At 47.7% G+C, this 23,319-nt stretch overlaps 2 protein-coding genes and 9 non-coding genes across 11 annotated transcripts in view; 8 read left to right on the plus strand and 3 right to left on the minus strand.

The window, feature by feature from the left end:
- Positions 1-1,017: 1,017 nt before the first annotated feature.
- On the minus strand, positions 1,018-1,090 carry TRNAK-UUU. Its single transcript has one exon. It is a non-coding gene; the product is annotated as a tRNA-Lys (tRNA).
- A 961-nt stretch (positions 1,091-2,051) lies between these two features.
- TRNAA-CGC lies at positions 2,052-2,123 on the plus strand. The gene has a single exon. It is a non-coding gene; the product is annotated as a tRNA-Ala (tRNA).
- Positions 2,124-2,632: 509 nt separating this feature from the next.
- On the plus strand, positions 2,633-2,706 carry TRNAI-AAU. The gene has a single exon. It is a non-coding gene; the product is annotated as a tRNA-Ile (tRNA).
- A 966-nt stretch (positions 2,707-3,672) lies between these two features.
- TRNAP-AGG lies at positions 3,673-3,744 on the plus strand. The gene has a single exon. It is a non-coding gene; the product is annotated as a tRNA-Pro (tRNA).
- Positions 3,745-4,051: 307 nt separating this feature from the next.
- TRNAK-CUU lies at positions 4,052-4,124 on the plus strand. The gene has a single exon. It is a non-coding gene; the product is annotated as a tRNA-Lys (tRNA).
- An 86-nt stretch (positions 4,125-4,210) lies between these two features.
- Positions 4,211-4,283, plus strand: TRNAK-CUU. Its single transcript has one exon. It is a non-coding gene; the product is annotated as a tRNA-Lys (tRNA).
- A 1,400-nt stretch (positions 4,284-5,683) lies between these two features.
- On the plus strand, positions 5,684-5,771 carry TRNAY-GUA. Its single transcript is given in 2 exon segments — positions 5,684-5,720; positions 5,736-5,771. It is a non-coding gene; the product is annotated as a tRNA-Tyr (tRNA).
- Positions 5,772-6,820: 1,049 nt separating this feature from the next.
- On the minus strand, positions 6,821-6,893 carry TRNAA-AGC. The gene has a single exon. It is a non-coding gene; the product is annotated as a tRNA-Ala (tRNA).
- A 1,941-nt stretch (positions 6,894-8,834) lies between these two features.
- Positions 8,835-11,390, plus strand: ABT1 (activator of basal transcription 1). The gene is made up of 3 exons (XM_006105828.3): positions 8,835-9,113; positions 10,288-10,493; positions 10,643-11,390. Exons 1-3 carry the CDS (start codon positions 8,873-8,875, stop codon positions 11,021-11,023), a joined length of 828 nt encoding a protein of 275 aa, XP_006105890.1. The 5' UTR covers positions 8,835-8,872; the 3' UTR covers positions 11,024-11,390.
- Positions 11,391-13,756: 2,366 nt separating this feature from the next.
- ZNF322 (zinc finger protein 322) overlaps positions 13,757-23,319 on the minus strand; it is a 10,446-nt gene continuing 883 nt past the window's right edge. Inside the window, exons 2-3 of the mRNA XM_006105834.3 lie at positions 18,602-18,676; positions 13,757-18,019 (exon numbers count right to left, since the gene is read on the minus strand). Of these exons, the coding sequence (XP_006105896.1) occupies positions 16,618-17,847 (1,230 nt within the window). The 5' untranslated portion in view covers positions 17,848-18,019; positions 18,602-18,676 and the 3' untranslated portion in view covers positions 13,757-16,617. The remainder of the gene's footprint in view (positions 18,020-18,601; positions 18,677-23,319) is intronic.
- On the plus strand, positions 20,398-20,504 carry LOC111823865. The gene has a single exon (XR_002826979.1). It is a non-coding gene; the product is annotated as a U6 spliceosomal RNA (small nuclear RNA).

Genomic DNA, 23,319 nt, shown 5'->3' on the forward strand with positions numbered 1-23,319 from the left:
GGAGGGCCGCCTCTCGGTGGCCCCGCCCGCTGGCCAGGCGGGACGACGCGGTGGTTCCCCGGCGGCCGAGGGGTGTGAGCGGGCAGTTCCCCCCGCGCTGCCGCTCGGCCCCGCGCAGACCCGGCTGGGGCTTCGGTTCCGGCTCCTGGAGGGAGGTCCGGGCGGGAGGGGACGGCCAGCGCCTGGGGTCGGCCTCCCCCTTAGGTGCTGACGGAGGCCCTGGAGCCCTTCTCCAGATTTTGGTGTTAAAAGCCCCCAAAACCCGAAACATAGGTAACAAGGAAAACAATTATACTACGAGATGGTTACCACACCGTTGAAGTGATTTGCAGCGGCCACATGCGAGCTTCCTCGTTAATGCCAGGCATTAATATATATATTAAACAGGAAGACCCCTCTCGACAACTGTCTTCAGATGCTTAAGCGGGAGATACTGGTAACAACTGCATTGAGACATGAAAATACCTGCGACTTCTCTTGGCGACAAAGCCACAGCTACTTCTCTCCCGACTGTAATCTGTTGCTTACATTCATACGTGAAGAATATGCTCAATTTCAGTTAAAGGTTAGAGATTTTAAAGATTTTTTTTCTCATCCAAGTTCACCAGTCCCCAAATAAAACCCAGGAAAAATGCTTAATACAGTGCCCAGGACATGGAAAGCGCCCCCCGCCCCCCCCCCCCAATGCCGATATTGGTAATTTTATTCTTACTTTTTTTGCGCCTGTTCAAATTTCCTTTAGGTGACCAGATGGAGTTAATCACATGAAGTACTGAGTTGAGACAAAGATAAATTATAATTCAACCCACTAATTCAGATATGTTCACCCAAAAATAAAAGGCCAACGTGAGAAGCAACAAATATTTATTTTCCGAACAGGCCCTGGCTTATGATTTCGATACCGTGCTCAGGATTCCCTCTCACTTTTCAGAGACATCAACCTGTGATTTGTGAAGGCTTTCCTACTGTTACTATTTACTGGAATAAAATTGCATAAATGGGCGAGAAAAACGGAGACGCCCGAACAGGGACTTGAACCCTGGACCCTCAGATTAAAAGTCTGATGCTCTACCGACTGAGCTATCCGGGCTCTTGTGAGAAAACTGCTCAAAACAACTATATTTAACAGAAGTCTAAAATCGAAGGAGAAAGTCATTTTAGAATTTTTATCTGTGATTTCTGTTCAGAGCTAGTCGATCTGAAAATGCTTCTTAACACTATTAAGCACAGAAACTCAGCTACAACGAGGATTTTCTTTAAGGCAGAAGTCAACCCTATTACATTAATGCTGATGTCCCCCAAATTCTGTATTTACATATATATGTGAAATCTGACCAGGAAAGGGAGAGGGCTCTCCCCTAAAAGCTGACTTCTTTTCTTTATTCTTTTGTCCAAAGACAGCTGAGGCCCAGCTCGAAATCAAACGGTTTCCTCTGCCCCCTTTTCGGTGTCCAAAGTGCCTTGGAAAAAGCGATTTAATCGACCCGCTAAAGCACAGCATCGGATCGGCTTCCCTTTGAAAGTTCTCTGCTGGGGCCTAAGGGTGGAATATTTGAGCTATTTCTCCGGGAAGCCCAGGAACTGGCAGTTCCTGATGCACTGAATTCTGTGCAGTCCCGTATGTATTTGTATTACAAGCACTACGTATACATCTATTATAGCGTATATCCTGGGCTTTTTCCGAGGCACTTTGGACACCGAAAAGGGGGCAGAGGAAACCGTTTGACTTCGAGCTGGGCCTCAGCTGTCTTTGGACAAAAGATTAGAGAAAAGAAGTCAGCTTTTAGGGGAGAGCCCTCTCCCTTTCCTGGTCAGATTTCAGGCACTCCGCTCTATCCCTGTGCGTCTAGGTTAAACGCTGACGAAAGTCCTAGGACTGCGAGGCTTCCTCCACTTGGAATACTGATAAATGTTCCATCAACCATTTCAAGGTTTTTATGAATAAATGAAGAATAATTTAACTTTAACGTTTAGAAAATCCTGGAATTGCTGAGGGGAAAAATCGAATTTTAAAAGTTGGGGAGAACAATAAAGAGCTCCTTGCCAAGGCAGGGGATGTAGCTCAGTGGTAGAGCGCATGCTTCGCATGTATGAGGCCCCGGGTTCGATCCCCGGCATCTCCAAGCTCCTTTTGTTCTTAGGCACAATCAGGAGTTACATTTTGAAAATGTCCAATGATTCTATGCTGTATCCTCCCCTTCATAAATTTCTTACAGTGTTCTCTCACCCACGGGAACTGTTTATGTAGAAAAGGAAATTAAATTGCTGAAAAGTCTTTTGGGGTATCTTCACCTGAAACGCAATTGAAAAAGATAAAAACACACCCAATTGAGAGGCCGAAGAGGAGCAACCTGGAGACTTGCCCAGGGCTCATTAAATTAACGGCCGTCTTTGGTGTCTAGCTGGTCTTTAGGGCAGAAATCTTATCCTGCGAGCACAGAAAGGGAAGGAGGCCTTTTGTTAACCCCTGGCTGCTGCGTCGCGCCCTTAAAAATAGGAGCAGCGTTGGGAAAAGGAGAAGCCCAGCGCGGTGTGCGCGAGTTCCGCTGCTCGGATGCACTGCACCAGCAGCAAACAAGCAACGTGAAGGCTACAAGTCCCTTCTGCTAACTTCTCAGGCCACACGCCCGTCGGCCGGTTAGCTCAGTTGGTTAGAGCGTGGTGCTAATAACGCCAAGGTCGCGGGTTCGATCCCCGTACGGGCCAGTTCCTTTTTTTTTCCTTTTTCCATTGCCGCGGTGAAGCTCACGATGTTTCAGACACTGAGTTCATTTTCCAGAAAAAATAAATCACCAGCCCGCCTGCTGCCCAGAGCACCCGTCTGCGCCAGCGAGGTGCTCACAGCGTTTGCTCTGGACCAGAGGGAAAGCTGCAGGACACCTAAGCAGTTATTAAATTCATCAGAAATTAAAGTGTCACCATGTGCTGGCCAAGCACTTCCCTCCAAATACTACGACGCAGGTATGTCTTGAGCGACTGGCACGAGGGGCCCGTGTGCGCAGGCGGGTCTCAGTGTCGCCCCTCGGGTGGATCATCGGAGGGTCCCGCCCTGCGCCCTTTTCCAGGATCCGCCTCGCCCTCGCTCACCGACTTGTCACTCTGCTCGGTCATTTCCTGATGTGACGCCTATCAAATCGGCTTCGTTTTTCACCAAAATAGACTTTTAGCGCCTCAATTATGCATCTCCTGTAGTCCTGTGCAGCCCATTTCCTTGACTTACTACGATCTCACAGTTTCACATCCTGCTGAGAAAATGTTCACTATTTTCCGTGGGAAATGCTGAGACCGAATCAACAGCGCACGTGGGTTTGGGAACGCGCGCGGAGCCAAGTCAGCCCCGCCCTTACAGCTGCAGGAGCCTGCGGGGCCTCGCCCCAGAGAACCGGCGCAGGTTCCTGGTTCCTAACAAACGCCACGGTTTATTGCAAAGGATGGGTCAAGGGCTTCTGAGAAAAAAGGTCTTATACGATCTTGAGAGAGCTGGGTTGCGGGAAACCCCGGGAAGTTCTGAGAGCAGCGTTGACCTGGTTTTCAAAATAGAAAAAAAAAGAGGAGCGAGGGAGGGAGAGGGGGAGAAAAAGAAAATATGGGTTATAGTTGTACACATCTATACATGAAATACAAGAAATTCACTATGTATTTAATATATTCAGGAGGAAGCCAAGCACGTGCGGCTCGTTGGTCTAGGGGTATGATTCTCGCTTAGGGTGCGAGAGGTCCCGGGTTCAAATCCCGGACGAGCCCAGGTTTTTGTTGCCTCTTTCTGTCACTACATTTTGTGATCTGTCAATATGGGTTAGGGAGAATAAGATGTGGACAAAGTGCGTGCAATGCATGCTAATAACTTCATAGGATGCTTACATTATTTGAATTTCATGTATTTTACCTATAAAACAAAAGCAAATCATCAAACAAAAATGTAGAATTTTATATTCAAAGCCTCTCACAAGCCCTAGCCGGTTTTGCTCAGTGGATAGAGTGTTGGCCTGCAAAGCCTCTCACAAAAGATTCTTAGTAGTCTCCTTATACATTTGAAATAAGTTACCCAGGCGCCCGGCTAGCTCAGTCGGTAGAGCATGAGACTCTTAATCTCAGGGTCGTGGGTTCGAGCCCCACGTTGGGCGATTCCTTTTAGGGCAAATTCTTTTGCTTCCAACGGTTTACCTAATTGATTTCGTGTCATAGTACCTTGGAGCGGTTCCCTATGGGCGCCCGGCTAGCTCAGTCGGTAGAGCATGAGACTCTTAATCTCAGGGTCGTGGGTTCGAGCCCCACGTTGGGCGAGCTCTTTTGATCTACTTCCTACGCTTTTAAAAGAAGACGTCTTTCACTGCTGTCCAATGAGAAAGTTTTAGAGCCCAACTCTGGGGGGCTGCTACGGTTCCTGCCTCTGGGAATGCCTTTCTCTGGTTTTTTACTTGGTCAAGTAGGGCATTTACTCTATATAGTTAAGCTTCTTGGATGCGAAAGAAGATGCAGACATGTTTGGGAAAGGTGGAGTCTGAAGGTGCACAAAACGATCCACAGGGAACAGTTTGACAGGCAGAGGCTCAGAGGAGGCAAAATCCATGGAGAGTGTTGAGCACGTGTCGTTATGGAAACATGGAAGACGCATTTTTTATTACCATTGCCCCCCACACCTTAACGGACCCAATAGATAATGCCGTTTCCCACCTTTCTCCCTTCCCTATGGCAAGTAAAAGAACCAAGTAAGCCACGACGGGCTGTACTTGCCTACAAAATAACATCGAAAGGGTTCTGAGAATTCAAACTGCGTCTCTACCCCCGACTCCCAGTGTCCAGACATTTGCTCACTTCCTTCGCACCAGGCACCCTTTTTGCTCGAACAGATCCACGCTGGCTGTGGGCCAGGTCAGGTCAGCCCTGCACTTCGCCAGTACTATCCCCGATGAAGCGAATGTGGCTGTTGTTAGAGAGTGAGTTGAAAATCAGTCCCTTGGTCAAATTGGCCGAGACTTTTTGACATTCCCCCGTCTCTCTGTGAAAATCCCACTGCACACGTCTTCCTTTATTGTTCCTTGGAAGCTTTCGTACGTTCATTGGTATGGGTTTCACCAAAACACCCAGGACAACGAGAAGAGAAAGTGGACACATACACCTTTTCATTGGTTCTAAAAGCCAGATTCACCACACACCTCCCTCTGGCTTCACTGACGCTGTTCGCATGTCCTCCCAGGCCTCGGGACGACGCGATGGAAACGCCTGCGTTTGGGAATCCCAGTCTGGCCGAGCATGTGAATCACCTGGGGAATTTCTAACATTTCAGATTTCTGGGCTCTCTCTCACACACGGCCAATCTGAGCCTGGGATGGCTTAGAAACCGTGTTTGAAGGGGGGATACCGATGGCATGTGTAGACTTTGCCACAGGGTGTGCACGCCGACGTGTCTGAAGAGGAAAGTCATGATTTCTGCAACTTACTTTCAAACGTTACAGCTCAAGGAATGCGTGCACGCACGAAAAAGAGGGGAGGGGGAGGGTAAGGAGAGCGACAGGAGGCAGGGCCTTCTCTCCTTCCAGGTTCCCACGTTCTCCTGGGTCCCCAGGAGCGGACCTGTGACGGTCCGGGCCCGCTAATCCAGGACGCGGACGCGCCAGGTCGCGGGCACCGGAGCGGAGAGCGCAGAGTTGGCACCCGCGGAGGGAAGCTCAGCACCGCGCTTCCTTCGATAGCTCAGTTGGTAGAGCGGAGGACTGTAGCGGTGGCTCCCAGGCATCCTTAGGTCGCTGGTTCGAATCCGGCTCGAAGGAACCAATGTTTTGCGCCGACTTTTTTTTCTTCTTCTTCCTTTTCCATCCCCAATTCTTTAATTCCTGGGTGGGCATCCATCTGACTATCTTTATTGTGCAACGAATCTATGTTTTTATGTCTTTATTCTCCATCACCGTGAGATCAGATACGCGCGATCAGCTGTCAGCCCCGTCATTCGCACACTGCCGGTGCCACAGGGAAGTCCGGAGCCCCGGCCGGGCGTCCAGAGCCGCGAATCCGCTCCCCGAGGGACCCGGAGCGGGAGGGGCGGGATGGAGCGGAGGACCGCCTGGCTGACCCGCCGACCGCGGGGACCGGGTGGAGCACGCGCGCCCCCTGGTGGCCAGAGAGCCAGGAGCCTGCGGAAGGATGTTCTCGGGGGACGCGGCAGCCCTGCCCGCCGGGGGGCGCCCCGCCCGCCGTGGGGCCCCCTGCGCTACGCCCTTCAATTGGGCGATGGCGGTTCTCAGCCTCCGCCGGGAACGGCTGGTGGACGCCAGCATCACCGGGAGGCTCGGGCCACTGCGGGGAGGCCCCTCGCACTGGTCGTTTTCAAAGCTCCCAGGTGATCTGAACGTGCTGCGAGGTTTGAGAACCTCTGGGACAAGAGAAACAAATATTTTAGAAGAAAAAAAAAGAGAGAGAGAAATCAGTACGATTGTCTGCCCGCTTTGCGAAATACAAGGTAGAGATCTTTCTTAACAATAGAAAGCATTTCGTAATGTGGTGTCAATCTCATTTCTACCCCGTCTCAGCAATGTGACCCCGATGCCTGAGGAGGAGTCCTCTCTGTAGGTGAGAAAGGGTTGCCTGCGGGCTGTGTGCCTGGCAGTGTCTTGTATCTTTATTCTCAAGCTTCAGCACTTTTCATTCAAACCTGCAAACCTGAGAGGAATCCCAAAAAGTTGGCCCTCGCCTCTCCCATCATGCAAAAGAGGTGACCAGCAGCATCGGAGCTCTGGTCGCGACGACCGGGCGCTGAGAGGTCCGGAACCCTGACGGGGGATCTGTTAGTGAGAGGGTTTCAGCAGTTATTTTGTTTAAAAGTTGGAGAATGCGGGCATCGATCCCGCTACCTCTCGCATGCTAAGCGAGCGCTCTACCATTTGAGCTAATTCCCCGCCCTGCAGAATCCCTGTCCTTCCCTGACCCACTTTAATATTTGGAAAGAATTTAGATTTTTATTTTTTTTTCTGACACAAGCTGTAGTTGACCTGTCAGCCCATGGGACTGGGTGGACTGCGGTCGAAGGTGCCCGGACAGCCCCAGGACAGAATGCGGGCGCGGAGCGGGGTCCGGTCTGGAGACACTGGCGCAGCGCAGCGCAGCGGGCTCAGCGCGGAGGCGGCGGACACTGGACACCAGTTTATTCGACACGAATCCACCCGCGGACGCAGGGAACCGAAGGAGGCGCCGGGGCCCCCGGGAGGGAAATCAGTGCCTCGGGCCATGGGGAGGCCCTCACCCAGCATCTGCACCTTCAAACTGCTTCGCCTCAAGCTGCAGCTCAGAAACTTCCCCCTTGAGGTTTCCTGTTACTTTTAATCTAATTAAATTGGGGCAAGAGGATCAAAATTAAAACGGAGAACGTGGAGCATCTTATTTAAGGAAGTGCCTCTGTCTCTAAGTTCTGCCGGACCTGCAGGATGACCTTCCCAGAGCCCGGCAGTGTCCTAATGCTTGTTCTTCCTTCTGCCTTTTCTTTTTTTTAAATTGCAATCAGGGCTGACAAAAGTGGAAAACTTCCTGTGGTAAGAAGCCCACCGCTCCCACCCCATCTTAGACGAGAGTTCAGAACCTCGTGTTCTCCGTGCGCGTGGAAGCCCACCGTTCACCGCAGAGAGGCTACTGTCAGCCTCGCCTTGATTCTCGCCACCTCCTGCTGTCGCCATCCTCCTCCCTGGACAGCACGTGCCCAGCCGCAGAGCAGCGTGGCCTCCACTCATGTGCTTCTGCCTGTGGTTTTCCACGGTTCTGTCAGGCGTGCAGGTGCAGAACGGGAATGAAAGAAAGCAGCCCGCACCAGACCATCGCTCAGATCCACGGAGCTTTTTTTAAAAAAAGGAAAATTATTTTTATTGTCAATTTCTTTTAAAAATATACTTTTATTAATTTCAGAGAGGAAGGGAGAGGGAGAGATAGAAACATCAGTGATGAGAGGGGATCACTGATCGCCTGCCTCCCGCACGCCCCCTCCTGGGGATGGAGCCCGCACCCCGGCAGGTGCCCTTGCCCGGAATGGAACCTGGGACCCTTCCGTCCGCAGGCGGACGCTCTATCCACTGAGCAACACCAGCTAGAGCTCCACGGAGCTTCATCAAGGCTGGCAGGGAACTGGGAGTGATGGGTTTGCCGCGGTCCCCAGGATGAGGTCTTCACTCCCTATTCCCGGAGCACATACTGAGCACTGACATTTTACAAAGGCCGACATAGCAAACCTCCTTTGGGAAATTCAGCCTTCAGATACGAGTAACCACATCAGTGCTGAGAGGCAGTGCCGACGGGGAGCCCATTAGTTTACCTCCAGGGAGGGTGAGTGACAGGCAATACCGGTCACGGGAAGGACACAGGGAAACGGGAAACTGGTCGAGGGCGCCCTCGTGTGGCCATTGGCGCGCCCTGCGCACGGCCCCTTTAACAGCCAATATGGCGGGTAAGAAAGCCGGAAGGCTGCCGGAGAATGACAGTGCACTGTAGAAAACCGAATAAGGTGGTGCCTCCGATCCATGCAGCCGTGCTTCATACCGCCACCACATAAGACACTCAGCCACTCCCCAAATCCGGAAGAAGCCAGCTGCATCCCGCCGTTCCACGTCTCACCAGGCGTTCAGCAGGGTGTATTACAATTCCGGATCAGCCTTTTCCGGTGGGCATCTCTAGCCCGGAAGTCGGGCTACTTCCTCTTTCCTGAATCTCTGAACACCTCTCTTGGTTTGAATTTCCCGCTGAGCTGGGACCCACTTCCGCCCTCTGCACTAAGCCTAGACTTTCCATTGGTCAAAACCCTCATAGGCCCCACCCCCTTGCCGCAGGCGTCGCACGCAGCGTGCGTCCGACGGCGCGGCGCTTTACGGCTGTCGTGCTTCGCGTCTCGGCAAGCATGGCGGCGGGGGAGTCGGAGAAGGAAGAAGCTGAGCTGGAGGCTTTAGAAGAGAAAGACCTGAAATTAGAGGCGGAGGAGGAGCAGGAGGAATCCGAAGAGGCGGCTGGCAGCGCCAAGAAGCGGGTGGTGCCTGGCATTGTGTACCTGGGCCACATCCCGCCCCGCTTTCGGCCTCTGCATGTGCGGAACCTTCTCAGCGCCTACGGCGAGGTGGGGCGCGTCTTCTTCCAACCCGAGGGTAAGTGCGCGGGTCCGAGGAGCGGGGGGTGGGGGTGGGGGGTGGAGGGGTGAGTCCGTGGTGTGTGCGGGTCTGGTAGGGGCCGGGGTGGGGCGCAGCCCTGTAGCCTATCCTCGGAGAGCTGATTTGGGTTTTAACCTCGCCTCCGCCCACCCCTATTTTGACCCGAATTTGCCAGGTTGTTAATGCGTACAGCCTGAATGAAATCGCAGTGCTTTTTCTCAAAACAGAAGACATCCATTTGTCATTTCGGGCGAGGTGAAGAGACAGTCTGATCAGCCGCCCCCACCTGCCCGGCAGGCACTAACCGGAAGTGGAGTCGGGGCCTGTGCAGGTTTTAGGGCAGACCTGATTCAGGAGTGTTAGCACCCAAGTTAAAGGCCTTGCAAAGTGGGAAGCAACAAGCATTTATTTGCGATCAATAAGAAGAGCGATTCAGAAAGTACTGATTCAGGAGAAGCCCCAATAGTTCCAGCTGGTTTGCTCAGTGGATAGAGCGTCGGCCTGCGGACTGAAGGGTCCCCGGTTCGATTCCGGCAAGGGTGCGTGCCCGGCTTGTGGGCGTGCAGGCCAATCAATGATTCTCATTGATGTTTCTCTTTCCCTCTCTCAAATAAGTAAAAGTATATTAAAAAAAGAAGCCCAGATAGTCTAGCTCTGATTTTGAGACAGACACACAAAGGGTATTTATGAGAAAGGGGGACAATTGCATCAGGAGAAGGAAGGCATTGCTATAGGAGCAGATAACATCGGGATGCTGTTTCTAAACAGTGCTTTTAATTTTCAGCCTGGTACTTATCAGTCCATTAGTCATTATGTCTGCTTTCTTCTTATCTTTGCAGAGTTCTTTGGGGCACAAAGTTGTTTTAGGCCCAATCCAGAGGTTATTTTGCCCTGTTCAAACATCCAGAGGTTTGAGCCTAAACATATAAAGCAGTTCTTTGGGATGGCAGCTCTGGTTCCAGTTTTAAGTGGCTCCATTTATATTTTGACAGGAGTTAACATTGAGGAAGGAATGAGTTAGGCATAGGGAGAAAGGGTGGACTTTGCAGTTCTCACTCCCTTCCCTACAAAGACCTTGAAGTAGGATCCCGGTCTGCGGGCAGGTTTTGAGAACCCAGTGAGCGGCTGCTGCGCCTGTCTCCATGACCACTGCTCTCTCTTTGGCACACAGGTGGGTTCGTTCGGCGGAAGAAGAAGGCAGCAGCAGCCTCGGCCACGGGAGGGAAAAAGCGGTCCAAGTACAGCAAGGACTACACAGAGGGCTGGGTGGAGTTCCGGGACAAGCGAGTAGCCAAGCGTGTGGCCGCCAGTCTGCACAACACCCCCATGGGTGCCCGCAGGCGCAGCCCCTTCCGTTATGACCTCTGGAACCTCAAGGTGAGGGGATAGGCTTGTCTGCTGCTTCTCCCATCCTACCTCCCCAACCCCAGCCGGCACCTCTGTGACCTCTTGTTGGCCCTGCCCCTCCTGTTTCTCTCCATCCCTGGCCTGTCCTACCCAGACCTTTTTTGTTTTCCCGTCTACAGTACCTGCACCGTTTCACCTGGTCCCACCTCAGTGAGCATCTTGCCTTTGAGCGCCAGGTGCGCAGGCAGCGCCTGAGAGCCGAGGTTGCCCAGGCTAAGCGTGAGACTGACTTCTATCTTCGAAGTGTGGAGCGGGGGAAGCGCTTCCTTGCTGCTGATGGGGATGCTACCCGGCCGAATGGCTCCTGGACCTTTGCCCAGCGACCTACTGAGCAGGAGCTGAGGGCCCGGAAGGCAGCTCGTCCAGGGGGTCGTGAACGGGCTCGTCTGGCAAATGCTCAGGACCAGGCTCGCTCCAACCGAGGGCTCCTCGCCAGGATCTTTGGCGCCCCACCGCCCTCAGAGAGCATGGGGGACCCCGTGGTGGTCAAGGACTCTTGAGGGGCAGGGAGTCCCCTCCGTCTCCCAGCCCAGCCCAGCGTTCTGTCTAGCTGATAATGACTACTCAGGCAGACAGTTTGTTTCTCAGACCAGGAGTTTCTGGTGAGTGTCCAGATGTAGTTTGGGCCTCTCCTCCCCTCTCCAACTATTGCACATGCCTGGCTGAAGCACCTAATTCATGCTAGTAGCATGATTATGACAACTGCAGATGCCTGTTTTGTCTCATCTGACAACCCGTTGTCTAATTTAGGATTTACCAAGTCACTATATGAGGCTGTGAATGACAGCACGTACCAACGCGTACTCCTTGGCATTAGGAATCGCATAGGAAAGGGCAGATATTTAAGAAATAAATGTACAGAGGCATCATGGTGGATGAGTGGTGTGTAAGGGGCCGTGGGAAGGTATGATTCCAGATCACAGCCTTCAGAGATGTGGTCGTTTTTTCACCAACTTTTCCAGATCATTCCTAAAGAATGAACAGAAGTCTGGAAGAGCCTGGTGAACTATAATCACAAACAGCTCCCAGGATGGAGTGTTGGGTGGAAAGCAGTGCACAGGTGAGCGAAGCCCAGGAGGTAGTGGCACAGTGACCCCCTCGGGTGCACCTCGTGTTGGGGCTCAGACGGGAGCGTCGCGGACAACATGCAGAGCAGCCCGAGGCACTCCCTGTAAACCATAGGACTGAAAACGTGTCACCGTAACAGAAGTCTCCACACGGCCTTGTAGAGATCAGACTGGTCAGAATCCAGTATCCAAGCTGGGCAAATAGAGTAGTAGATCAAAGTTTAGCTAAATTTAACACTCTATAATAAAAACCCTTACAGTCCGATAATACAAAAGTTTCTTTAGGGGCATCCAGGGAGATCTTACTACACATCTCAAAATTAATTGTGAAACATTTAAAATAGTCAAAATCAAGAATGAATGAAGATACTTCCTATTACCACTACTATTCATACACTGTCCAAGAAATCCTGGTGATACAAAGAGTGGAAAAAAGGATAAAATTGCCCTGGCTGGTGTGGTTCAGTTGGTTGGAGCGCTGTCCTGTGCACTGAAAGGTTGCCGGTTCCATTCCCAGTCAAGGCACATACCCAGGTTGCATGCTTGATCCCTGGTAGGGGTTGTGCAGGAGGCAGCCAATCCATGTTTCTGCTCTCATTGTTTCTCCATCTGCCTTCCTCTCTAATAATCAATAAAAATGTATTTTTAAAAAAGATAAAATTGACATTGTAAGTATCATAATTTCAACATAAGTCTCCAGAAAATTTTTTTTGCTGGTTTGAGCATAACACTGTACATAAATGTAAATAGCACTCTGCCTGGTAACACTAGATCAGGATGCCACAGACATAAAAGACCGTGCACGGAAGTAGGAACACGTGTGCAATGGGTATAAAAGCTGTTCTATCAGGACTAAGCACTCAACCACAGGGATGGGTAAGCATTCACTGTAATTGTATTGACAGATCAACCCACATTTCTATCAAAAGGGCATGGGTGGAATTACCAAGAACAAAAGGGGGGATGGGGATGGGTAGGTAAGTTGACGTTCAATGGAGGTAGGCTAAACTATATGATCGGTATAACTGTCAGATGCACAAAATGTTGACTAAAGGGGGGTCTCAGCCACAAACCTCAACCCTATACATTTACCTCTCATGGCAAGGACCCTATAAACCAGAATGAGGAAAGCATTTCCTGATAAGTTAGAGCCATGTCTGGATTAGCCTGTCCACTTAACATCTCCAGAAGGAAGTGTTTCTTGGCAGGACCTATTGTCCTTCACTAATTACAGTGAAAGGGATATTTAACCCTTTCCCCCTCACCTAGACCTCTCACCATAGGTGTGTTCATGTTCTCATGATGCACTACTACTGGCACTTCTGCTCTGCCCAGGAAGTGGAGCAGGGAAAGTAGTTGAACAGAACTGAGCTGCTCTAGACGACATTCTCCCAGGTGTCTTTCTCTGGGAACCTGATGTGTTTAACATTTGGGTAACAAGGGCACTGGACTCCACATGAGTCATTAATGGTGCATTGGTAGTTACTGAATTTTAGCCAATATGGTCAGATAAAGCTATTACTCCTCCCTGTGCTGTTTATGTCATGCAGTGGGAAGGCTCTGAAAGGACCCACTGTCCAAAGAGCACAGAACACACTCCTTCCAGGTTTCACTCACTCTCAGCCTTAGCACCAGAATTCTAGATGGTCCATTAAATACCACCACCACCAGGACTCAGGGCCAGCCACATGAATATCCACCTTATTCTTTTTTCAGCTTTATTGAAGTACTAGAGGCCCGGTGCATGAAATTTGTGCGGAGGGGGGGGGGGGGGCGAATCGTCCCTCAGTCCGGCCTGCAACCTCTCCAATCCAGGACATCCCCCTTGCAATCTGGGACCGCTGGCTCCTAACCGCTCACCTGCCTGCTGGCCTGATCCCCCTAACTGCTCTCCCCTGCTGGCCTGATCGCCCCTAACAGCCTCTGCCTCGGCCCCGCCACCATGACTTTGTCCAGAAGGACATCTGGAAGGTCGTCGGAAGATGTCTGGTCTAATTAGCATATTACCCTTTTATTAGTATAGATAATTCACAGATAAAATTGTAAGATATTTAAAGTGTACATCATGATGAATTGATATATATTGTGAAAGGATTCCTGAGTATTTGCTTTATTCTAATACAAGTGTAGGGGAGGAAGTTTGTTCTTAGTATAGTAGAGACAAAATGCAGTTTTTCAAAACAAATGTTTATTTAAGAATTAAGGGAAAACAAAAACATTAAAGCATGGGAATACATTGAATACAAGTGTCTTGTTTGGTCTGAAATCTTGTAAGTTACTCTAACTACTTACCTGAGGTAGATGTAGGTTGGCACTGTTTCAAGAGAACCTCCATCCATCCCAGAAGTTACCTCCCAGTTTTGGTTACAGGCTCCCAAGTGGTCCTCCCCAACCTCAGGTTATGCTATAGGAACAGTAACAATACATTTCCCCTATGGTTAAAAGACCTCGGACTTGTTTCATACCCACGAAGTTCTGTGTTTGAGGTGGTCCATCTTTAATTTACTTGAAGACTAGAGACAGTCATCACGAGATTAGCTGAAAAAAGGGTCAAGTCATCCTGTCAATGATACCAACTCCGTCCCCTTCTGCAAGTTCTAGTGACTAACAAGTAGCCACAGAACTAATTTCATCACCACCATGCCACACACCCATACTATTTTAGTGTTACAATAATCAAACATAGACTAGTGATAGGCATGATTTTCAAAAGAAAAACAAATACATGGTGTGTGTTTTACCACACTGGGCAACTTTTCATGGTATAAGAACTATTTATGAAAACAAACATATCAGCTTGAATCACCTCCCAGGATCTGTTTACTAAAAGAAAAAACACCTTAGAATCAGATTCCTTACTATCACTATGAGCTATACCCACTGACCCTAGGATTATCAAGATGAGCAGCGTCATCAGGATCATAGCTTAAAGCCACACACAAAGTAGCCGCTGGCCACCTCCATGAGTCTGAGGCCAACGCTCCTGAGTTCAAGGATTCGCTATGATCGACCAGATCAACCAGACAGACTAGCAACAAAATATTTATTCACCAGTCTAGTCCCAAACACTGCAGAAATCTTAAGTATTTTTATTAAATGTCTTTTAATCTGAGGGGAAAATACCCTCAGAAGTGTCCATGTATAGATTCCTGGATTAATTACAGTACATCTAGAGAATATTAAATATAATAATTATTCTGTTAAACTGGAAATAAGTGCTTATTCTCAAACCTCTGATGAATTTGGCAACTACTTTTTCTCTCTAGCATTTAGCATCCTACATTCCAAGCCAAATAAATATCTTATATTGTGATTGCAATCCTTTCCCTGGGAATAAAAAGTATTCTCTCTTTTCTTCATTCTGGCAGAATGAAGCAAATGAAAGGCATATCATTATGGGACTGAATTTGCTATAAACAGCAGGATAATGGAGTGAAAAGAACAATGCTTTGGAGTCAGAATAGTTAAACCAAGAAGCATGGCTCCTCCATTAACTGCGTCATCGTGTGTTACTTGCCTGCACAAGCCTAACCTTTCTTCCAGTTTTCCATCAGCCATTCTGCACAGAGCTGATAAGGATATGTTATCATTCAAAGAGATGATACGTGAAGTCAAAAAAAATGTGTATACTAGCAACATCAAAACTGTCACCCTGGAATCTTCACTTCTGAGTTGAAAAGAGATGAATCTCTGAAGTGGAAATTTCAAATACCAGTGATACTCTGACCTTTTAGAGAAAGGAAATTTCAAGGGTGTGCCTCAACTCACACCAAGTAAAACATTGGGTGTTTTGCTTCTATATGAGATTGGCCCTCCAAAGGAGAAACATTTGGGGGTTCTAATCCAGGATAACTCCTCCCCACTGCTTAGTTCTTTTCACTACCAGCAAGTTTCCCAAAACACCAGTCACCAATCTGGCCAAGAATTTTTTTTTTTAAAGAGAGATCAAGAGGGAAAGTATTCTCCTTTCCCCAACAGTGACACATGCCCACCATCGGTCACAAGGGCACAGTCCTTTCTTTACTGGATTTCCAAAATTTAAAATAAGAGAAATTAAAGCAATCATCAACTAAGTGGTTCAGATAAAAGCATCTTCACCTGAGTTTCCCATCAGCCTGCTCTGAACAGCCCAAGCTCCTCCCACGACAAGCTTCTGGGTACCTAACAACTGTTTACATACTGACTCATTAAAGCCGCCTCCACCCCAGGGTCAGCTAACTGTGAGCACAGTTATTCTCATATCTATTATATGTACAAGGTCCACAACTAGATCTCTCACTAGAGCAAAATTCTCTGCAGAGTAGGTTCTTTGGGGCCCAAAAGTAGAGGTTTCTAGCAGGACTTTTTTCAGACTCGAGATATTTACGGGGTTTTCACTCGTGTGAGTTCCCTGGTATACCAAAGGAGCTGGTCATGGACAGCTTTTCTCAGGCGTCACAAGGGCTCTTCTCAGATGGCTTTTTGTGTTGTTCAAACCCGAGAAGGTTCTCCATCTAATGCTTTCGCCACATTCCAGACAAATACCTACATTTTCACCAATATGGCTTCTTTGATGGGTAAGAAAGTCATAGTTCTGTTGGAAGCTTTTTCCACACTTGCTAGGGTTTCTCCCCAGTGTGGGTTTTCTGACATCCAGTGAGCTGTACACAGTGTGTGAAGCACTGTTCACACCAAGGGCATTTCTTTCGTTGCGAATTCCCTCAGAAAGAGAGGAGTGAGCATTGCTAGGAAGCTCTCTCACTCTCTGCATCTCCAAGGTTCCCCACCGGTACGAGTCCTCTTGTGGGGATCACCTATGAGCTCAGACTAAAGATTTTCCAAACCTGAAGGCCTTTGAAGGTTTCTTGTTGGAGTGACTGATAGGTGTTCTGTTAGGGTGGCTCCCTGGGCAAACCATTTCCCAACTTCCTAAAACTGCAGATTCTCTGGTCCCCACTGAAGTCTGAGCTCTCCCAAAGGGCTAAGATTTGCCTACAGTTTTTCATCTTAATGAGTTCTCTGACTCGTAAGTGCATTTTTTTGTGGTGTCATAACTTCTTGTCTGGCCAAGACGCCTGTGAGGTTTCTGATGGGTGGGGAGGGCTGAGCTCACGCCCCTTCTCACCCGCATGACAGATAGATGGTTTCTCACTGAGGTGGACTGTCTGATGTTGGAGGGCTGCGCCCTGGCGGAAGCCTTTGTCACACACACTGTACTGATACCGCAGCTCCTCTGTTTGAGTTCGCATTTTCGGTTGGGCAACAAAGCCCATGCCTAGGAGAAAGCCGCTCTCACATGCAGACCACTGGTGTGGCTTCTCTTCCATGTGAATTCTCTGATGCACAATAAGGTCTGAGCCACAGCTGAAACTTTTCTCATATTCAAGGCATTTAAAAGTGTGTGTGTGAGTGGCCTGGTGCCTGATTAGGTTGGCACTCCGAGTAAAACTTCTCATACATTCCAAGCATTTATAGGGCTTCTCCCCCGTGTGGACTCTCTGGTGAACAATAAGGTCTGATTTCTGGCCGAAGCATTTCTCACAGGCACCACACTTATAGGGCTTCTCCCCAGTATGAACTCTTTTATGAACAATGAAGGCTGAACGGTGTCGATAACTTTTCTCACACTTACTACATTTGTAGGGCCTTTCGCCAGTGTGCGTTCTCTGGTGGCTAATGAGATCTGATTTCCCACTAAAAGCTTTTTCACACTCCAGACACTTAAATGGTTTCTCACCGGTGTGAGTTCTTCGGTGCCGAATGAGGTTTGTACTTCGACTGAAGCATTTATCACACTCACTGCACAGATATGGTTTCTCACCTGTGTGGCTTCGCTGGTGGACAAGCAGATCAGAGCTCTGTCCAAAATTCTTGCCACAAATGTCACATGTATAGAATTTTTTACCTGCATGTGTTCTCTGGTGTCCTGACAGGGCTAAGTGGTGCCAGAAGCTCTTCTCACATTTGCTACATTTATAAGGTTTCTCATAATTGTGGATCCTCTGGTGTGAAATGAGATCTGAGCGCTGGATAAATGTTTTCTCACACATATCACATCGATAAGGTTTCTCCCCAGTGTAGGTTCTCTCACACATAATAAGAGCTAAGTTCTCACAGAAGTTTTGCTCGCGTTCAAGGCACTGGTATAACTGATCATCTATTTGAGTAATCTCATGCACATGAATGAAAATCTTTTGACCCTTCTGAGGGCGCGCATGATGTAATTTCCTTTTCTGAGTTCTCTGATCAGCTCCCTTTTCTGAGGTGCACATGTCCATGGCTCTCTCCTAGGGAGTTGTCCACTGGTCGTCTTGACCCATCATCTCCATTGTCATTTTTCTGGTAAGAACTTGAATGACACACTTGTTTTAGGCCTTTGAGTCATGAGCTGTTTGTCTCTACAAGTTTCCAGCATCATATACACTAATTTCTTACTCGGTATTTCCAACACTGTGAGACAAAGAGAAGTATTATTTATATTCCTATAACTAAGAAAAGAATGCTCAAAATTAACATCACTGTTGAAAAGACAGAAATTCTGCATCAGGGTACATAATGCTGTTGGTTTTTCAGGGGCTGAAATCAGTTAGTCTCTCTCTTTGCCAATATCAACCAATCAGCAATATATACGGAAAGGACTAGGGATTATTACTTATTTCATGATCTGGGTGATCTCCAACCCAGGCTCTTCCTCTCCCATCACTCTGGCTGAGCAGTGCCTGCCCTGGCGTTCTCTGTCCCCTTTGCTGCTGCTTTTCTCCATGGCCCTTACCACCCAATACAGTGCACACGTATTCACTGATTTGCTGTCTATGGTTAGAATATGACATGACGTCTGTTTGATCGCTGCTCTTCCCTTAGTATACAGAGCAGTTCAGGCATATCGTTGGTGCTTCATAAGCAGCTTATTACAGTTCTACTAGTGTCCTTATCTGGTAAAGGACAAAGGCTGATGCCATGGGAGCGGGTCTGAGGAAATGCCTTTTAGAAGAAAAAAGGGACATTTCAAAAGACTGAGGAAATGGAGCTCACCTAGAATGTAAATGGAGGAAATGCAGCATTTACTTTCTGGTCCTGAGAATGTGATTTCTCAAGGAAGATTGCATTCTGTAAAACACAAGGACAAGAAGAGGGTAAACAGTCATAAATGAGAGGACTTAGCACTAGATCATTTCACTCAACCTGAAAACGGAAACTTCCATTAACAAGAGAAAATGGGGGGGGGGGTGAGAAAATGGTTTTCTTATACAATCCCTGCTATCCCATTTGACCCTGAAGAAAAAGGGCAATAAGGGATCTATAACCATCCTTGGGAGTATGGCAGCATTGCAGGCAAGGCCCGTAGCACTAACCTCTTTGAAACATTAAGGCATCACCTTCCCCAGGAGTGCAAGCTGCCCGGGTCTGAAGTACATCAGGGAACACAGGTCCCGGGACGACACCCCCACCTTCCCTGCAGCCTGCCATCGCCGCCATTCTGGTCCTCCACAATTTACAACAGACTTGCTGATTGACATTTCAGCCACAAACAACTCGGGACGCAGTCACCTGGGGGCATGAGTAGTTAGACAGCCAGACCTGTCCACTGGTTTCTCCCTCACAGCTTTAACCTGCCTGCTCCAGGTCACAAGACTTTCAGTTGTTCCCTCAGCAATTTTCTGCTATTGAGGACCTGACAGACAGCACAGGGAACAGACACTTAGCCCATGGCCACCAGTAATAACAGGACAGCGTTCATGTTCTGGTTCCAGGAAAGACAGAGGCATGACAGCTGGTTCTCCCAAGAAACGCAACTCTGATCTCCGCCCCAGATCACGGGACACAGCCCGACCTGCAGCGAGTTCACTAATTTTTGTCCCCTTCTGTATCCGCTGGCCTGAACTCATGCAGGCTGAATCGCAGAAGTCAGAGAAACTGTAAAATGTAATTCAGTTGGGATTTTTTGGAAAACCTATGGGCTCCCATGCCGATGATTTAAAACTGACTTCACCAGTGGATAGAAAACAGAGTGCGGCAGCCTGTGGCAGAATAAACCTAAAGGCCACTGTCAAAAAGAGAAAACCCACTCTAAGTACAAAAGAAAAATCTTTTTAAGATTTCTGATAACAGCAGAATACGAGGAAGAGAAGAGACCTAGTGTGCACACAGGAGAGGTGGCCCTGGAACAACTCTTAGGAAAGAGCAGGAAGGACCTCACAGCCAAGGAGAAAACGAACAAAGGAAACTATAAGGCCCTTCAACATGGAGAAAAAATTTAAAATGCACAATCTGTCTCCCTGGTATATTCTAAAACTGCCATCCAGTTTTAAAACAAAAACAAAACTTTACCACAATGGCAAAGTGGTAATGTGCTGCTAAATTAGCAACCTTGTAAAATATGTTATGTTCTAATAAAATAAAAATAATTCAACTAAAAACTGGGAGAAGAGGAAGAAAACAGTGAAATAACCTCACTGATTACTGCATTAATTAACGGCAGGCAGAAGTTAAGAATACTATTAAGAACTGGGAAACCAGATAATTAAAGGTTAAATAAGAAAATGGGAATAAAGGCATTTAAAAAGGTCTAAGTACAAACGTAGCCATTATAACAAAAATCAAACTTTCTAAAAATATTTTTAATGAAAGAGCAATGAAAACACATCACGTAGGGAAAAAACAGGACAAATATTACATAACACTGATAACCAAACCTGATGAAGAGAGCATAAAACAATTTTACAGCCCAGTATCAGTATCAGTGTGAAAATTACTAGCAAAATCCAACACATTCTTACACAAAATGCAGCATACTCTTTTATACTGTTACTTTTTAAAATTACGATTTAGTGCTGGCTTTGGCAGCACAGATACTAAAATTAGAACGATACAGAGAAGATTAGCATGGCCCCTGTGCAAGGATGACATGCAAATTCGTGAAGCGTTCTATATGGGGGAAAAAATTACCATTTATCCTGGAAATCATCCACATCTATTGGTAAAGATTTTCTTTATTCACTTTCACAGCTGCATAACACCCCATTATATGTGGCTATACCAAGTTTATTCAACCACTTTCATACTTATGGGCCCTTCAGTTGTTTTAAATATTTTCAAATTATAAGCATTATGATGAATACCCTTATGGATGTGTATTTTCATATTGTTGGAGGTGTATCTTCAGAGTCAATTTCTAGAAAAGGGGCTGCTGAATCAGATGTAAATGCATATCTATGTGAGCAGAGAAACAAGTAGACAGAATCATAAAGCAAACACAGTAAAATGTTAACATTTAGGGACTACAGGAAAAGGGAGTATGGGCATTCTTTGTACTATTTTACAACATTTTTGTAAGCCTCAAATTATTTCCAAATTAAAAGTTTTTAATTTTATTTAAAAATTTTTAAAGAACATGGTAGCTGAGCGTTGGCACACTGTGCTAGTTAAAATTAAATGTTCAGGCTCCGAAATCAGATTTTGGTTCAAGTTCCCACTACGCTCCTCTGCAGCTGTGAGAACTGGGGTACTGACGTGAGGCCTCTGGCTTCAGTTTCCCCTTTATAAAGCGGGGAGGCTCCGATTACATGCCTCCAGGAGCTGCTGTGAGAACTGACACAGTGTCAGTCAAGGACTCGGCTCAACGTCAGGATGACAGGTCCTGTTGTTTTCTTGATTCCTTCTTCACATGCACAAACACAAAAAGCCTAACATTCATAGCGCCCATCCTCTGTGCCTGCCTCTTGTGTAAAGCCTTGTTCAAAATCCATTTAAAATAAATAAGACAATAACTCAGCAAGTTAATGATTAATAAAAAGATTGTGCAAACACAGTTATGGAGAAATGTCACGAGGAAAAGGAAGAATCCAGAATCACAACTAAATGAAGATATGCAGGATCTAGACAAAGGGCTAATATGAGATGGGTTTATGGGAGTCCTGCCTTTTAAAATGTGTATTACTGTTAAGCTCAAATAGAGAATAGAGTAGAAATAACGGATGCTGCCCTGGCCAGTTTGGCTCCGTGGAACAAGCTTCAGCTCGAGGACTGAAGGGTCCTGGGTTTGATTCCCGCCCTGGGCCCAGTCAGGGTATGTGCCGGAGGCAGCCAAAATGTTTCTCTCTCTGTCTCTCCCCGTCCCTTCCACTCTCTCTGAAAATCAGTGAAAAAAATATCCTGAGGTGAGAATTAACAAAAAAAGAAATAAAGGATTCCGAGCTGGGTCATAGCCTGTAAATGAATCGGAGTATTTCCTAAAGTTACCAGCCCAGGGTATTATATTTGCCCTAAGTAGCCAACAACTGTGGGGTACTAAGAAGAAAAAAAAAATTGTTAGATAAGGAAATAATTTTGTCAAAACTCTAAGTAGACAGTAACACTTTCCTACTTCAAAATACTGTAATTGTCTCTTATCACAGGGAAATACTCAAACTTTCCACAGCTATGCAATGTGGCTCCTCCACCGTGTCCAGCCTCCCTTCTTCCTTCTGCCAGGACGCTCTTCCCCAGGCAGCTGCTCCTTTATTTGATTCCAGTGTCTGGTTGAGAATTACTTCCTCAGAAAGAAGCACACTCTGACGACTTTATCTCACATAACCATCCCCCGATCCTGCTTTCTTTCCCTCCGAGCACTGATCCCAACTCTGTGGTGTCTGTTTATATTGTTCATTTGTTTCTCTCTCCCACTAGAACAGAACTCCCGATAGGGTTAGGACTTGGTCTTTTGTTCACTGCAGTAACCTAGCATCTAGAATACATTGGTTGAATGAATAAAAATATGAATGAATGATTGAATGGATGAATGAATACCAGAACAAAAAGAGCCATCATCATCCTGGGAGCCGCAGCAGCAATGCAACCGGCCAGGAGCTCTGGCAAACCTACAAGTATCCTTCAAGCCGTAGCTTCAGGGAGCCCTCCTCTAGGAAGAGACCGGCTCTCTCCTCCACCAGGAGGGTCAGACGCTCGGAAAGAACAGCAATAAAAACACAAGCACAGCAGCTGAGCAGAGAACTTCAAAGCTCAAGGTTATCCTTACAGTTAAAGGTTATATGGGACAAGCAGACAAGGTCTGTAAAGCATTATCTAAGAGTTAGGTAATTCTTGCCCTATCGGGCCCTAGGTTAGGGATTATCATACCTATTTTTCATTGATTACACAGACTGCCTCATTTAATCTTCCCAAGAACTCTGTAAAGTTGGTGTCAATACCAATGTTTGCACCTTACAGATAGAACGCCTGATGCTTAGGGCAGTTAAAGAATTACCCAAGATGTCACAGCTGGTCAGTAGTAGAGCCAGGATTTAAATTGCCATCTCTGACTGCTGACCTGCCTGCGCACTGGACACTGCCTTTGGAGGCTGCAAATCCATCAAGAGGCAGTTCCTACAAGCCCACCGCGAACGTGCATGTCGGGATGGAGTGCGCAATCCACGTAAACTGCAGGTGGGACCTGATCCTATCACTCTGCTACCCCACAAGCTACGGCTCATTCCCCTTGACCCTGATCTTCTCCCGTCCCACCTGCCCTCCCACCCCTTCCCTCCTCCTCCTCCACAGTCCACCAATTTATACAGAAACGTACAGCGTGGTAAGCCACTTGCTCCAACAGCAGACTCAAGACTGTCTTCCTCCCATAACTACTCGCCACACACACCTCTTTCCGCTCCTGGAGGAAACACACACACACACAACGCGCAATTTTTCCCGGGAGCGGGACATGCACATACTAGGTCCCATGTCCTCCTCGGGTCTGGGCCAGGCTTCTTTCAACC

This window comes from Myotis lucifugus, unplaced genomic scaffold, assembly GCF_000147115.1.
Source record: "Myotis lucifugus unplaced genomic scaffold, Myoluc2.0 scaffold_728, whole genome shotgun sequence".
Taxonomy (NCBI): domain Eukaryota; kingdom Metazoa; phylum Chordata; class Mammalia; order Chiroptera; family Vespertilionidae; genus Myotis; species Myotis lucifugus.

What these genes read in the sequence shown, in the direction of transcription:
- ABT1 (XM_006105828.3), top strand. Translation starts at nt 8,873, where the DNA reads ATGGCGGCGGGGGAGTCGGAGAAGGAAGAAGCTGAGCTGGAGGCTTTA. An exon ending in CGTCTTCTTCCAACCCGAGG is followed by an intron (nt 9,114 to 10,287) that starts GTAAGTGCGCGG and finishes TTTGGCACACAG; the next exon opens with GTGGGTTCGTTCGGCGGAAG. An exon ending in ATGACCTCTGGAACCTCAAG is followed by an intron (nt 10,494 to 10,642) that starts GTGAGGGGATAG and finishes TCCCGTCTACAG; the next exon opens with TACCTGCACCGTTTCACCTG.